This window comes from Phascolarctos cinereus, unplaced genomic scaffold (assembly GCF_003287225.1).
Source record: "Phascolarctos cinereus isolate Bilbo 61053 unplaced genomic scaffold, phaCin_HiC Scaffold_3;HRSCAF=262, whole genome shotgun sequence".
Taxonomy (NCBI): domain Eukaryota; kingdom Metazoa; phylum Chordata; class Mammalia; order Diprotodontia; family Phascolarctidae; genus Phascolarctos; species Phascolarctos cinereus.
Window position 1 is genome coordinate 187,037,589 of NW_027555736.1, and position 14,764 is coordinate 187,052,352.

The following is a 14,764-nucleotide window of genomic DNA, read 5'->3' on the forward strand; positions in this document are numbered from 1 at the left end:
GGGGAGAAAGGGAAAACGAATAGGGGACCCAATACACAACTCAGGTATACACATTAACATAGAGTATAACTCACATAAGGGCAGCACTACGTTGGGGAGCACAGAGGCACAGCAGGAAGTGGGGTGCTCCAGTAGGAACGGGTGCTCCAAAGTGCTCTTCTGAAAGTGAGGTTCTTAAACTACGATTTTGGATGGCCGCTATGGAAGTGGCCCAACTGCTTATCAAGGGGTCAGGGCAAAATATTATTTTGGGGGGATGGTTATCAGGGAGAAAAACAAGCTGGTGGTAGACAAAATATTATTTGAGGGACTCAGCTGTACCTTCTTTTTTTTTCTTTTTTTTTGTGAGGCGATTGGTGTTAAGTGACTTGCCCAAGGTCACACAGCTAGTAAGTACCAAGCGTTTGGTCTGAGGCCGATTTGAACTCAGGTCCTCCTGACTCCAGGGCCAGTGCTCTATCCACTATGCCACCTAGCTGCCCCTGTACCAACTTTCAAAAAATGTTATTGTCAATATTTTTCCATGAGTATGTTCTGTAAACTTAAGCCTCTCCTAAGGGGAGACTGTCACGATGCCCTCAAAACTATTCACGCCTAATCTTAAAACAATGGTTTTCATGCATAGATTCTACAAGCTACAGCCTCCCTTAAGGAGAAACTGTCATGGTGGTCTCCAGACTTCCAGGCCCAATCTTCTAACTGTTTCTCTCTGATATTTTAGGAGCTTTTAACTAAGAATTGCTAATAAAAATTATCATCATAAAATCCCCTCACACACACAGTTAATGGAGACTCCAGTAAGAGAGAAATCCTAGTGTTTGAACAGAGATTTAGATCCCTGACCCAATTAAATTCAGAGTATTTCCAGTTAGTCACTGGCATCTTCCATTTGCCCTCCCTGGCACAGAATTCACATACAGACAGGTATCAATCATCAATTTTTTTTAGAATCAATTAGATTTATTTTAATGAAATAACACAAGAAAATAGAAACAGCTTTTTAAAAATAATGGGAAAAATCATATAGAAATATGTAGTAGCAGCAGACATTGGGTAGAGAAAGTTAGTAGAATAAAACCTCCTCAATTTTTAAAAGGGTGGTGAAAACCAGCAGCTTTGATCTGAATTCTTTGTTCTGAGGGGGCAGAAGTGTGTCTCTGAAGCCAGCCTGCTACGCTGAGTCCCTTACCCCAAGACTCACACAAGAACCCCTGCAGGACTTCAATTACTACCACACTGGTGCTGCTGCTGCTGCTGCTCCTCTGGATGTAAGATGCTCCTCTGGGTTCTGCATCTTCCACTCTCTGTTGACCAGCTAGTTGGAAGCTCCTGGTACAACCAAAACCTGCCTTCTAGCCTAGCCCTGTGATAGTTCCAATCTTTCTCAAGAAGAGGAGAGAATTCTTTCTCCCTGGGACTATGAATCCCCACATTCATAGCTCTTTCAAATCTTCTCCTCCCACCCCCTACCCTTCACTCATGGGAAAATCAATCCTAATAATACATCTAAAAACATAGTCACACTTGATTTGGGGGTCTATCTGATTTGAACCAAAAATTAGGATCTGTTCTAGGATAGATCCCAGAAGGCTGACACCAAACCAGATTCTCAGGGATGTCCTAGTTCCACCCTATACCCTGGCCCACCTCTGGTCTCTCCAAGGTTCTTCAGACTGGCAGGGCCCACAGCAAAAATGGTACCTTTGCTGTGGATTTTAATGGGCTTCCACTGGATGGGACCCCTTGTCCTTGTCAGACAACCATCCTACACCAGCCCCATCATACCCCATTACCAGTAAATCCAGTTTCAACCCAGAAGTCACTAATGGAAATCCATAAGCTTTAAGGATTTCTTCAGCCTGATCATACACAACCATATCCCTTAAATCAAGCTCTAAGACCTTGAAACTTGTCTAGGCTGGACCTAGGAAGGGATTGGAGGCCATCACTAGGGGAAGAGAAAGTCCCAAAGTCAGAATCTACCTGTACTCAAGTCATAAATGTGGAAAATCAAATATGCTTGAAGCCCTCCCTCCCTCCCATACTTTGCTCCCCAATCTAATCTGCTCTTCCTTCACCCCAAATTCATCCCTGCCTCTTCTGGCTTGTTTTCAGGTTAAACTATAGTACCACCCTTTTCCTCACTGCCCTTGTTGCTACAGTTTATGCCATGGTCCACCACAGCTCCTCTTCTTGCTATCCTAACCCTCATCCCCTTCCCAACTGGAAATATTTCCCCAATCATCAACTTCTATGCTGAATTGAGTCTTTTCCCCTAGCAGTGCCAAGGACCTCTCACAACACCCAATTCCTTCATAACTCTTCATCCTCTACAGCAGATGTATCAAACAGGAAACCTGTAGGCCTCACAAAGTCCACAACACTCCTCCTGAATCTGATTAAAATATAACTGGGAAATATTTTTTTTAAATGTGATTGGGATATATTTAACAAAATTAATGAAAATACAATAAAATGTAGATAACATACTGTGTATTTTATTTTATGCATTTAAAACATTATTTTGAGAAAGGGGTTGGTAGGCTTTAATCAGATTGCCAAAAAAGATCCATGACACAAAAAAGGTTAAGAGCTGCCAATTTTACAGATAACAAAAGTGATCAGAGAGGTTGCAACCTCTTTAAGTTCACATAGGTGAACAGAGCTGGGGTAGTCTTCTGATTCCAAATTAGGCATTTTCTTCCCAGCACCATACTGCTGACATTGGCTGGATCCCAACCCCTTCATCTTTCTTAAAGGTTCTGCTTGGCTAGAGCTCTTTCAGTCTGGCCAGCTAGAGAGGATGTGCTTAATCCTGGCCAGTTACAATCAGCTCGTGATTGCTGCTGGCATAGTCTACCCTTCCTTCCTCCCCTATCCATATATAACCTGGTCAGAATATGTCCCTTGCATATACTGCCTTAAAATCTGCCAGTCCTACTGGAGCTGTGAATCTCATGTGGATCAGGGGGAATTGGAGAAGAGGGAGACAGAGAGGGAGAGAGAGAGAGAGAGGGAGAGAGAGAGGGAGAGAGAGAGGGAGAGAGAGAGGGAGAGAGAGAGGGAGAGAGAGAGGGAGAGAGAGAGGGAGAGAGAGGGGGAGAGAGAGGGGGAGAGAGAGGGGGAGAGAGAGGGGGAGAGAGAGGGGAGAGAGAGAGAGGGAGAGGGAGAGGGAGAGTGAAAGGGAGACAAACAGAGAGAGTCAGTCCCAATCCATTACACACTCTGTCCTTCACAGCCTTGACCATGACATTCTCTGTGTGTGTCTCTCTCTCTTCTCTCTCCTACTATTACAAAGAATTCTATATTTGCGTAAGGAGGTGACTGTACTCCTCAGGAATGCTGCCCAAGTTCAAAGAGCCAAACAGGGGCAATTAGGGGCAGTTCTAGAACCTGCTGGCTTGGATTCTGCAAGGGGCTCCTGGGAATCTTAGTACAGCATAGAGGAGCTTAGAGAAGCAAAGGGAATGGAACTAAATTGGATGGTAGATTCAGAGACGCTGATCCTGCTGCCCTCCAGTTCCCAGCATTTCAGTGCCCATCGTCACAGGTCACTCAGAACTGGCACCCTGGGCTACTCAATGCAGAAGAGCTGGTGTCCAAGCATCTTTGGTGTTTGATCTTAGTCAATTCCCCGGGGGCCTGAGCTCTGGTTCTTGTTTTTTCTTTTTTTTTTTCCTTTTTGTGAGGCAATTGGGGTTAAGTAATTTGCCCTGAGTGTCACAGCTAGTAAGTGTTATGTGTCTGAGACCGGATTTGAACTCAGGCCCTCCTGACTCCAGGGCCAGTGCTCTCCACTGTACCACCTAGCTGCCCCCTGAGCTCTGGTTCTTACCTAACATCACAGATCTAAAGCTGGAAGAGTCTTCTAAAGGCAACCTCCCTCATTGTTGCAATGAGGAAACTAAGGTACAGGCAAGCCAAGTGAATTGTATAAGGTCATTCGGGTAGTAAGCATCACACGTAGCATTTGAACCCAGGCCTTCTGACTCCACAGCCTGTGTGCTTTCCACTACAACATATTTCAAGCTTTGCTGGGCTAGGTCCACAAGGAGCCTTTAGGGTTCTTACTTCTTCACAATGGAGGCTTTGACTGTCCAGGGATCTTTTGTGTGGAATTTGCATGGGGGCCCACTTAGCAGGAAAAAAAAAGAACTTTCTGAACCCTTCTCCCTCAGCCTGACTACTCTGGACAGGCACATGATGCAAGTGTGTACACACATATACACACAACCTTCTTTTCATGCTATATGTACACAACCATCTTCTATTTCCAAAGCAGTTTGAAAGTCTCCACCAGTCCCTGGAGAGATAAAATAGAAATCTCTGCCTCATGGAGGGAGAGGGATTCAAGAAGAGGATTCTACTCCAATCAGGCTTCCAGGCTAAAGCTGCTTAAAGCGTCTTGGGCCGTGGAGCTGCTGTGGCTGATCCTGGAGGAAGAGGAAAGAGATTATCTCCCTGCTAAGTCTCCTCCTCTCTCCCCCTCCCCATCCTCAGCATGCCTGCTTAGGACCCTCAGGGCCAGTGACTCACCCCAGAAGCTCCCCAGAGCCCCAGAAGATCCTCATCTCCCAGCCTGCCTCCGCTGCAGGGCCTTGCGTAGAGCAGACCGCACAACCTCAGCATTGTTGAGGACGTTGTATTTGTTCAGCACCACTAGTCGTTCAAACTCGTTTGGCTGGTAGGTGAAGTTCATCATTCCATAGGGAGAGTTCTGCTGCTTTATGTCAAAGCTGGCAAAGTCCTTCTCCTCTGGTGTCTCTCGCTCCACTCCTACAGTCAAAGGCGGCAGGCAGGGAAGGGACAGGGCAAAGTCAGGGGGTCTCTACTTTCTATAAAATTCAGCTGCCTAGTGCACAGACCACACCTCTTCCACTTGGAGAATCTGGGAAGGGTTCCCCAACCCAAGCTTTTCTACTCTGATTTCTACATCTGGAGGAGCTGGTGGGCACCTCTACCCAGCGTGAACTCACTGAAGTCCTTGAGCCCCAGCAGTGGGAGGGGAGCAGCAACCATGCTGGACTCATCTTGGATTTCTGGTATGGTCTACCTCAGTGCTTCTGCTGGGGGAACCATGTGAGTCAAGTGCCAGGCTTGGAATCAGCAAGACTGAAGTCTGAATCCCACCTCACACACTTACCAAGCAAGTCTTACCAAGCCTCAGTTGTTTCTTCTGAAAAATGGTAGGGGAAATAGCACCCACCTCCCAGGGTTGTTGTGAGGATGAAATAAATGTTTATAAAGCATTTGTAAATCTTAAAGCACAATACAAATACTAATTACTACCACCACCACCACCACTACTACTTGTTTGTTTAGTAATTTCCGACTCTTCGTGATCCCATTTGGGGTTTTCTTGGCAAAGATACTAGAGTGGTTTGCCATTTCCTGTTCCAACTCATTTGATAGACAAGGAAACTGAGGCAAAGAGGGTTAAATGAATTGCCCAGGGTCACACAGCTAATATCTGAGGTCAGATTTGAACTTCAGTCTTCCTGACTCCAAGCCCAGCACTCTATCCACGCACCACCCAGCTGCTCCTTTTCCTCCTACTACGATTATTATTACCACCATCACCTGCTTTCTGACCCCACTTAAGACGGCCAGCCAAGGTCCAGGTCCTCACCCATCCTACCTGGTGCCTTGTATTTTTGGAAGGTGCGATTCACGAGGGGGAAGTGTACAACAATGGGCACGCGGGGGTCCTCTGCATCCTCAAACACATAACACTCCTGGGGCTGTGACATGTCCTCATGTTTCAGCTCTATCTGAGGAAAGGGAATGTCTCGATCTTGGCAGTACTTCTCAGTTAGCTTCAGGACCTTGGACAGAAAAAAAAATCGTCTCTGGCTCTTCCTGTCCTTGCCCCAACACTCATTATCAAACCCTGTCACCCCACAAATAAGATCTAAGCTGCAGCCCTATGACAGAGGCTGGTGGGGGAGAGGAGGAAGGCTGTCTCTTTACCTATCAATAGCTGTGAAAGAGGTAGTAAGGCACAGGGGATAAAGACTGGACTTGGAGAGTCAGGAAGGCCTGGGTTCAAGCCCCATCTCAGACATGTCCTAGCTGTGTGACCCTGGACAAGTCACTTAACCTGTTATCTTCAGTTTCTTCATCTGTAATAGAGGTGCAATAATAGCTCCTACTCCTCACAGGGTTATAGTTGTGAGAACACGCTTCTTTGTCAACCTATTGTTGGCCGAGCTCATGCCAATGTCATTCATGGACATTGGTTGTTTTACAGGCTCCCTCCAACAGTAAGGCCATATCAACAAAATCTAATGTGATAAACTTGTTACCAGCCTTTAGCATGGTTCTCTGCTTATTCCAAAACCATTTCTGCGAGGTTTTGACTTGTTTGCCAATGTTCTAAGAATGTCTATCGATTTCCTCCTTCATTTTTGCTGTTAAATCTTTCAATGATTGTCTTGGGGTAATGGACCCTCTGTTTTATTAATATTGTATGGGTTTTCATTAAGATGCTTCCCAAATGTGTTCCCTTTTATTTACAATTCCAAAAGCATGCATTAAGACTAATATGGTGTAGGTATTAATTATTTTAAATATGTTCTTCCCTCCGACTTTAACCTAAGAATGTCAATCAGTCCCTTACGGTATTCCATCTCCTCCACACGCCCAATGCATCTTGCCTGGGGGAGACCAACATATGTGTAGATATTGTCTTTTTCTAGGGGTTCACTGTAACCTCTGAATTCAAACACAAAGACTTCAGTCTCAATCTTTCAACAGTATATATAAAGAATTGTACGTTTGCCAAGTCCAAATGACATTTTGATCTCATTGGAAAAAGATCCCATGAGATGTAGGAACTGATGAATTAATTATTTGGTGGAGTTATATAGCTCGATGCCTCCACATACATCAAGTGGCTAGTGTTTTGGTTCAACCCTTTAATTTGGAAGCCATCCTTAATTATACTTGGATGATAATGGATTTAAGGTTAGGCAGATCAGTTCATGTAAGTCTTTCCAGGTTTTTTCTGAAATCATTCTGCTTGTCATTTCTTACAACATAATACTATTATCATAATACTTTAATTTGTTTAGCCATTCCCATTTGATGGGCATCCTCTTTGATTTCCAATTCCTGACTATCCACTGTGCAACTAAGCTGCCCTTGTTTAATAATTACTGACTCAATAACATGTCGCATTTTATATTCTCAAAACTTTGAGGCACACCCTTTTCCTTCACAAACAATATATTGCCTTCCTATGTCTGGACAACATGTACATTGTTACCTGTACAAGAAGTCCAACACAATGACAAAAGTAATTTGGATCAAACAAGAAACAAAACTCACACCATTAACATAATGAACAACAGAAATTATGTAAGCATGGTTATACCACTGTATCATATACAACATGATACAATCTTGCATCATGATTTTTTTTATAATACATGTTGTGAATACCTTATAAAAAGGACACTAATGGCCTATATTTGGAAGAGTCCCTGCTGTTCTTACCCTTTGGTAATCAATACGTAATGTGTTCTGCTAAGAAAAGTAGCTGCTATGGGCAGCTAGGTGGCTCAGTGGATACAGTGCTGGGACTGGAGTCAGGAGGATCTGAATTCAAATGCAGCTCAGACATTTACTAGCTGTGTGACCCTGGGCAATTCACTTAACCCCTCTTTTGTCTCAGTTTCTCATCTATAAAATGAGCTGGAGAAGAAAATGGCAAACCACACCAGGACCTTTGCTAAGAAAACCTCAAACGGAGGTCACAAAGAGCCAAACACGACAGAACAACAAAAGAAAGATAGATTCCGGCTTACATCTGAGAGAAAACTGGTCAAGCACTTTACAAATACTTTGTGTACCACTGTGAAGTCTTTTAGCCAACAATTATGAATCTTGTCTGGCCCCACCACTTTCCAGTTCTGCAGTGATGTTGAGTCTGCCACCTTCCTTCATGTAAATTCTGTTGTTCATTACATTAATGTTATGTGGGTTTTCTGTTTGATCCAAATTCCTTTTATCATTATGTTAGACTTGCAACAATACAGACCTGTGGTTTCTTCACTGGGGGCTCTGTAAGGCAAAAGGCATTGGCAAAGACTGGTGGAGGGGGCAGCTAGGTAGTGCAGTGGATGGAACATTGGCCTTGAAGTCAGGAGGACCTGAGTTCAAATGCGACCTCAGACCAAACACTTGACACTTACTAGCTGTGTGACACTGGGCAAGTCACTTAACTCCAACTGTCTACAAAAAAAAAAGATTGGTGGAGAGGACTTGAGGTATTGAGAAGACTGGGGTGGGGGAGGGAGAGAGAAGGGAGATGAGGACAAGATGGCTATCTTCCAGTATGTGAAGGGTTGTCACATGGAAGATGGATTAGAATTTTCCTGGCCGGCCACAGAAAGCAGAAGTAGGAAGAGGAATGGGTTGAAATTGTAGAGATAAACTTCAGTTTGATGCAAGCAAAATCTTCCTAATGGTTATGGCTATCCCAAAGTGGAAGAGAATAGGCCCCTAGAAGGCAGAGGGTGCCTGTCCTGTGAGATCTTTAAAACAAATAACCCCATGCTGGGTATCTTGTGAAGGGGATTCTTGTTAAGGTATGGATTGTACTAAATGTCTTCTGAGTTCCTTTACACTCAGATGGCATCCTGTCTCAGCCCCTTTCTATATAGGATAGGACTGAGGGAAGGGTCTTAACAATAACTGACATTTATATAGCATTTTAAGATTTCCTAAGCAATTTTACATATTCAGGGTGTCCCAAAAGTCCTAGTGTAGTTGTAAGCTATTGACACTTAGACCCTGTATGATCTTATTTGATCCTCACAACAACCCTGGGAGGTAGGTGCTATTATTATTATTAGTATTACCCCCGTTTTAGAGATGAGGAAGCTGAGGTAGAGAGGTTAGGTGACTTGCCCAAGGTTACACCATCAAGTAAGTTTCTGAAGTGGAATTTGAACTCAGGGCTTCCTGATGTCTGTCACTCACTACACTGCCTAGCTGCCTCTGCTTCAGTTTGTGAGACAGGATGGACAGGGTCAGAGGGGCTCATCACCAACACTGTTATAACTGTGAAGGAAAAGTGGCTCTAGACAGAGCTGATGCAGGATCTCTACAAGTAAAGGATCTCATGCTAACCCTGAATGAATCACCTCTGGCCACTCTTTTCCCTCCTCCCGACCCCATCTCCAGCTTCCTTCTCCATTCTAACCACCATCCTCCTTCCCCAAAGGACTTTCCCTCAGCCAAGCAATTCTTTCTCCTCCCCCAACACACAACTGCCATCCTTAAAACTAACTCAGCAACTCCTCCCCTGCCAAAGCCTGGGTCTGTTCAATCCATCAATAACATTCATCAAGAACTTTCCATGTGCTGGCCACATTCTAGCTAAATCTATTCAAGAATCATACCCACTTCTGTGGCCAGGGCCCCCGCCACCAATTCATTCACCATGGCACCCCCAGGAGATGTACCAATTCACAAGCATCTGCACAGAAACCCAACATTTCCAAGGAAGGGTGAGGTGACTATCAAAATGAGCCAAGTCTGGCTGCTGGAGCATCACGCACACACGCACGTGCACACGCGCACACATACTTCAATTCCTACCTCGAATGGAGTTTCCAAGGAGTAGTCGAAGGACAAGATGACATCCACATCTCTCTGAGGCAGCAGAACCAGGGGGAATGGTGAGTTGATGGCAAAGCCTCCATCTACCAGGTAAAGGTACTCCCTCATGGGCGTTAGCTTATTGGGAAGAGTATCTGGGTGGCTGACTGGAAAGAAGGAAGGAAGGGAGGGAGGAAGAAAGGAAAGAAGGAAAAGAGGAAGGAAGGAAAGAAGGAAGGTAAAGAGGAAGGAAAGAAGGAAGGAAAAGAGGAAGGAAAGAAGGAAGGCAAAGAGGAAGGAAGGAAGGAAAGAACGAAGGAAGGAAAAGAGGAAGGAAAAAAAGGAAGGAAAGAAGAATTTAATAAATGTCTACTATGTGCCAGGCCTTGCACTAAACATTTTTGAGAACCTGGTTAGCTAGGCAGTATGGTAGATAAAGGGTCAGATATGGAGTTGGGAAGACCTGAGCTTAAAGTGTGTCTCAGACATTTCCTAGCAGAATGTGACCCCGAGCACATCATTTAACATCTCTTAGCCTCAGTTTCTTCATTTGTAAAAGGGGATAACAAAAGCACCTTTCTTACAGGATTATAGTGAGGACCAAATGAGCTAAGATGTAAAAGAGCTTTGCAAAGCTTAAAGCACTTTATAAATGGTGTTATTGTTACTGGCCCCAGTAAAAGGACTGTACTTGAGGACCCGGAGGGCCACATGTGGCCTCAAGGCCACAGGTTCCCCACCCCTGCATCTAGACTAATATGCAAGAGATGTATGTGAGGCTTGGGGCACAGGTTTGAACTCACAGTCCCTCCCTTCTTACCCTCTTCCCTTCTCCCTCTCCCAGAATCCCCCCTGGCTATGAGACAAAAGCATGGGGACAGAGAGAGAGAGAGAGAGAGAGAGAGAGAGAGAGAGAGAGAGAGAGAGAGAGAGAGTGAGAGAGTGAGAGAGACACCCTTGAGATCAGACATCTAAAGAGATACCCCCTTCACCCAGGAGACAAATTCACAAACAGGAAGGCTAACTGTCAGTGTCTTTTGGGGAAGTCACCTTTCTGAGCAAAAAATTCCTTGCTCTCAGTGTAGTGTTTGTGCAGGCAAAGTCCTCGGGTAAAATTGAAGTTTTCCCCAGAAGTGAAGCGGGTGGTGAAGAGATCCACAACGGTCTGGATGAAAATGCCTTGTGGGACATAGAACTGTGTCCTTAACTGGGCTGGGTTAAGCAGCTGTAGGGTCTCACAGTCATCTGAAGAAAAATGAGGATGGGGCAGAACTAGAAGTAAGATGGTAGGTATAACAATAATAACAGTAATAGCTAACATTTACATAGTGCTTATTAAGTGCCAGGCACGGTGTAAGCACTTTTATAAATATTATCTCATTTGAACCTCATAACAATCTTACTATAAGGGCTATCATCTCCATTTTACAGATGAGGAAACTGAGGCAAATTAGAAGTTAAGTGACTTGCCCAGGGTCACACAGCTAGTAAGCATCTGAGCTCAGATTTAAACTTAGATCTTCCTGATTCCTGGCCCAGTAACACAATTCACTGCACCAATCATAGTAGGGGATGATAGAAGGAAGATAGAGATGGGGTAGACGGTGGCAGGAATAGGGTGGTCAAGGTTCTGGTTTTAGATTGCCCCAGGCTGCCTCTAGTTCAGACCTTGAGTTTCTCTGTACTCTGCCTCTCCTCCCCCGCTTCTTTTTTCCCCTCCAGAGTTCTCCTGGTTTTAAAAGCTTCCTGAATTCAGTCCAATATCCAGATTCTCTATTGACTCTCTACCCTCACTTTCTACCAAAGACCCCAGGAATAGGAACCAAAGGTCAGTCAGGTCTCTGATCAATCACCTCCCTCCCCTCCCCTTTTTCCAGCCCCCCTCCCATGCCCACTTTTTTCAATAATGCTAGTCCTCTGAGAGTCCAGGAAGCTGATGCCAGAGCCCATTGTCTCTGGAAGATTTCATCCAGGTTGATAGCAAAGGCGCTACCCCACACACCTGCAGAATGAGAGGTGTAGGTAAGATGCTTGTGGTCAGGGCACTTCGTCCCTGGCTCCAAAACCCAAACCACAACTCATCTCTTTCCCGCTCCTCTCTCTAGACTTCCCTATCTAGCACCCACCCCACACACACAGAAGGAGAGCCCTGTGGCTGAGATATCAAAATACATGGCCCACAACACTCTTGAATGCTGCCAGCCCAAACCAGATTAAAATGTAAATGGGAAATATTTAACAAAATAATAAATAAAATATAGATTGTATTATATTTTAAAAAGAAATCAATAGGTGGCTAGCAAGGATCTTTATATACAGTTTAGTGGCCCCATTTCTTTTTGGGTTTGACACTATGGGATGGGGGGTACAGTGACTGAACCTATGCCCTGACCCCTCTCCCATCATACCTACCCCTCTGCTGCTGAACTTACCCTGCAGGTAGCAGATCCAGGGCTCTGGCCGAAACCTAAGCAGTCGCCCCATGAAGAATTCGGAGCCAAATAACTCTGTGGGGACAAAGGCCCCATATTTGGGAAGGCCAATCTCATAAGGAGTGAACTCACACCACTCTGAAAAGGATGGGAGGGAGTATTATCCAGAGAACCTCCCGGTGAAAGGGCCCTGCCTCCCATCCTCCATTCCTAGTATTTGAAACTGGGAACTCTCCTCAATCTTCCCACAGCCCCATTTTATGGCCATCCCCCAACATCTACAACTTTCCTAGTATACCCTTCCCAGTGATAATTCCCTCCATTCTCTATGGGGATCACTCCTGCCCCAACTTCCACCACCCTCCTCAACCCAGGAAACCTGCAAAATCCTGGCTGGACACATTCCTGTGGACGTTGATGCCTGCATAGATGGGGTAGGGATTCTGACCCTGAACAACTGCTGCCTGCTGGTCAGACAACCTGACTGGGTTTTCCTGGATGGGACAAAAGAAGGAGGCTCAGGCTTTGGGACAGAAAGACTGGAAGGGTTTCTGTCTCACTCCCCCCTCCCCAACCATGTCTTTGCCATCTTTGTGGCCTTGAGGTCCACATGCTCCCAGTATGCTCCAAGCCAGGTTACTAGCTTATTATAACCTCTGGCTGTGATGTTCACCCTCATTTTATTGGTTTGGATTTTTGAGGCCAGTTTTTTAGAGGCTACTTATTTCCTTCTAGACACCAGGGTCACAAAGGCCTGTTACCAGGCACCTTGGTATCTTGATTTACAGAAGCATAAGCCAAATTCTCCCATAAATACCACCCCTACCAGGCCTATGCTACAAAAGGATCAAAGAAAAAGGACCTATATTTATGTTTTCTCTATAGTGGCAAAGAACTAGAATCTGAAGGGGTACTCAATAGTTGAGAAATGACTGAACAAATTATGGTAAAAAAATGTGACGAAATACTACTGTGCTATAAGAAATGATGAAAAGGAAAGTTTCAGACAAACCTAGGAAGACTTGTATGAACCAGAGTAAAGTGAGCAGAATAAGGAAAACAATTTATACAGTTAACAACATTGTAAAGACAAATACAGTTATCCCTTCCACATTGTGACTTTTCCCATCATGGTTTTGGTATGTCATGAGCTGGCATAAGAAATTAAATGGGAATTTGGGGGGAGGTTTGTGAAAACCGCAAATGATACAAGAAGGCCAACAAACAACACAGAAAAAGTTTAGGAACTCAGAAACACGTAAAATATACATATGGTATTACATAGTATCAACCCAAATTCTGCAATAAAGTACTGTAAAAATCCCATAAAAGAAAAAGAAAAAAAATTCAGACTTCTCTGGCACAAAGGGAGGGCCAAAAAAATTTATGTGGTTTTTTCAGATGGTGAGGGCCCTGCGTCCCTAATCTCATGATATGGAACTGTAATTTTGAAAGACATTTGCACTCCAATCAATGCAATCACTAAACACACAACCCACCTCCTAACAAACTAGTGACTGACTCCAGGTACAAAATGAGACGTGTATGTTTAGGACACGGCCAATGCCTTTGTTTTGTTTAACTATGCATGTTTGTTACAAGGGTTTTACTTTGGGTTTTTTTTTGGGGGGGTGAAGAGAGAGAAAGTGGGAGAGAAAGAGAAAATAAATGCTTGTTAATTTAAAATTAAGTAAATTTTTTTAAGTAATTTTTTTTTAAAGAGTCAAGAAGCAATGGGGAGCAGGAAGTCACCTTGACTTCCCAGAGGGGAATCTGCCTCCTCCTCCTCCCTCCTCCCCTAGCTCTTCTCATACCCCCCGATGCAGGAAATACTCAATAAGGAGACCCCAAAGGTCAATGAGAGACACATTGAGGCCACTCTTCTCTCGGGCCATCAGCTGCTGGCTGTAATAGAGCAACCGGTCAGACGAGAAGGCTCCTATTTTGCTGCAGCACACGAAGTTTCTTGCTCGATTCGTTGGGCCCTGTAGCGATGTCTGGGACCAAGCAGGGTCTTTGTAGATGGTGGAAATGCACCTGGAGAACAGGGAGCCTCATCACTACAGGTCTGAGATGTTGACGGAGGAAGGAGAGAGGAAAAAAGCGGGGCAGTCCAGCCCAAGACACCAGGGGTCACTACCATCCCACTCACTCGTGTCTAGATCCATTCCTAAGGCAGGAACCTGAGCTTATGTATATGGGCATTGTTGGGCACCGAGGCCAATTTCCCTTCAGTGGGAGTGTTATGATACAAGCTATCTCCTCAGTGGTACCTGATCCCACAGCAGACATTCATTCCCGAGTCCTTGAGAGGATAGCGTGGCTCCTAAGTTGAGGAAGCCAGAGCCCTCTTGTCTTCTTGTCTGTCACCTACCAGGTAGAACCCGAGATCCCGCTCAAGTAGGTCACAGTATCCAGGAAACCCAGGTCCTGTAGCCCAGTCAGGCTGCCGTACAGGGATGTCATGGCTCTGGTCCCACCCCCAGTGCCCAGCACAGCCACCACTGGTACCTGAAGATCACATAGAAATTAATCAAATATGTATTAAGGAACTGTCTTTTGCCTCTTTTTGTATGCCCAGTGCTCAGTGTGGTGCCTGGCACATAGTAGGATCTTAACTTCATTGATTAATTGCCTACTATGTGCTAAGGCACTATGCTAAGTGCTGGAGACACAAAGACAAAAGGAAAGCACCTGCCCTAGAGGACTTTACATCCTAATGGAGG

General features: G+C 44.9%; 1 protein-coding gene across 1 annotated transcript in view; it reads right to left on the bottom strand.

Moving 5' to 3' along the window:
- Positions 1-2,476: 2,476 nt before the first annotated feature.
- The window catches only part of PLA2G4F (phospholipase A2 group IVF), a 30,793-nt gene continuing 18,505 nt past the window's right edge, over positions 2,477-14,764 (bottom strand). Inside the window, 11 exon segments of the mRNA XM_021009410.2 lie at positions 2,477-4,433; positions 4,537-4,776; positions 5,639-5,825; positions 9,607-9,773; positions 10,657-10,851; positions 11,502-11,564; positions 11,567-11,608; positions 12,039-12,176; positions 12,418-12,532; positions 13,853-14,075; positions 14,413-14,549. Of these exon segments, the coding sequence (XP_020865069.1) occupies positions 4,568-4,776; positions 5,639-5,825; positions 9,607-9,773; positions 10,657-10,851; positions 11,502-11,564; positions 11,567-11,608; positions 12,039-12,176; positions 12,418-12,532; positions 13,853-14,075; positions 14,413-14,549 (1,476 nt within the window). The 3' untranslated portion in view covers positions 2,477-4,433; positions 4,537-4,567.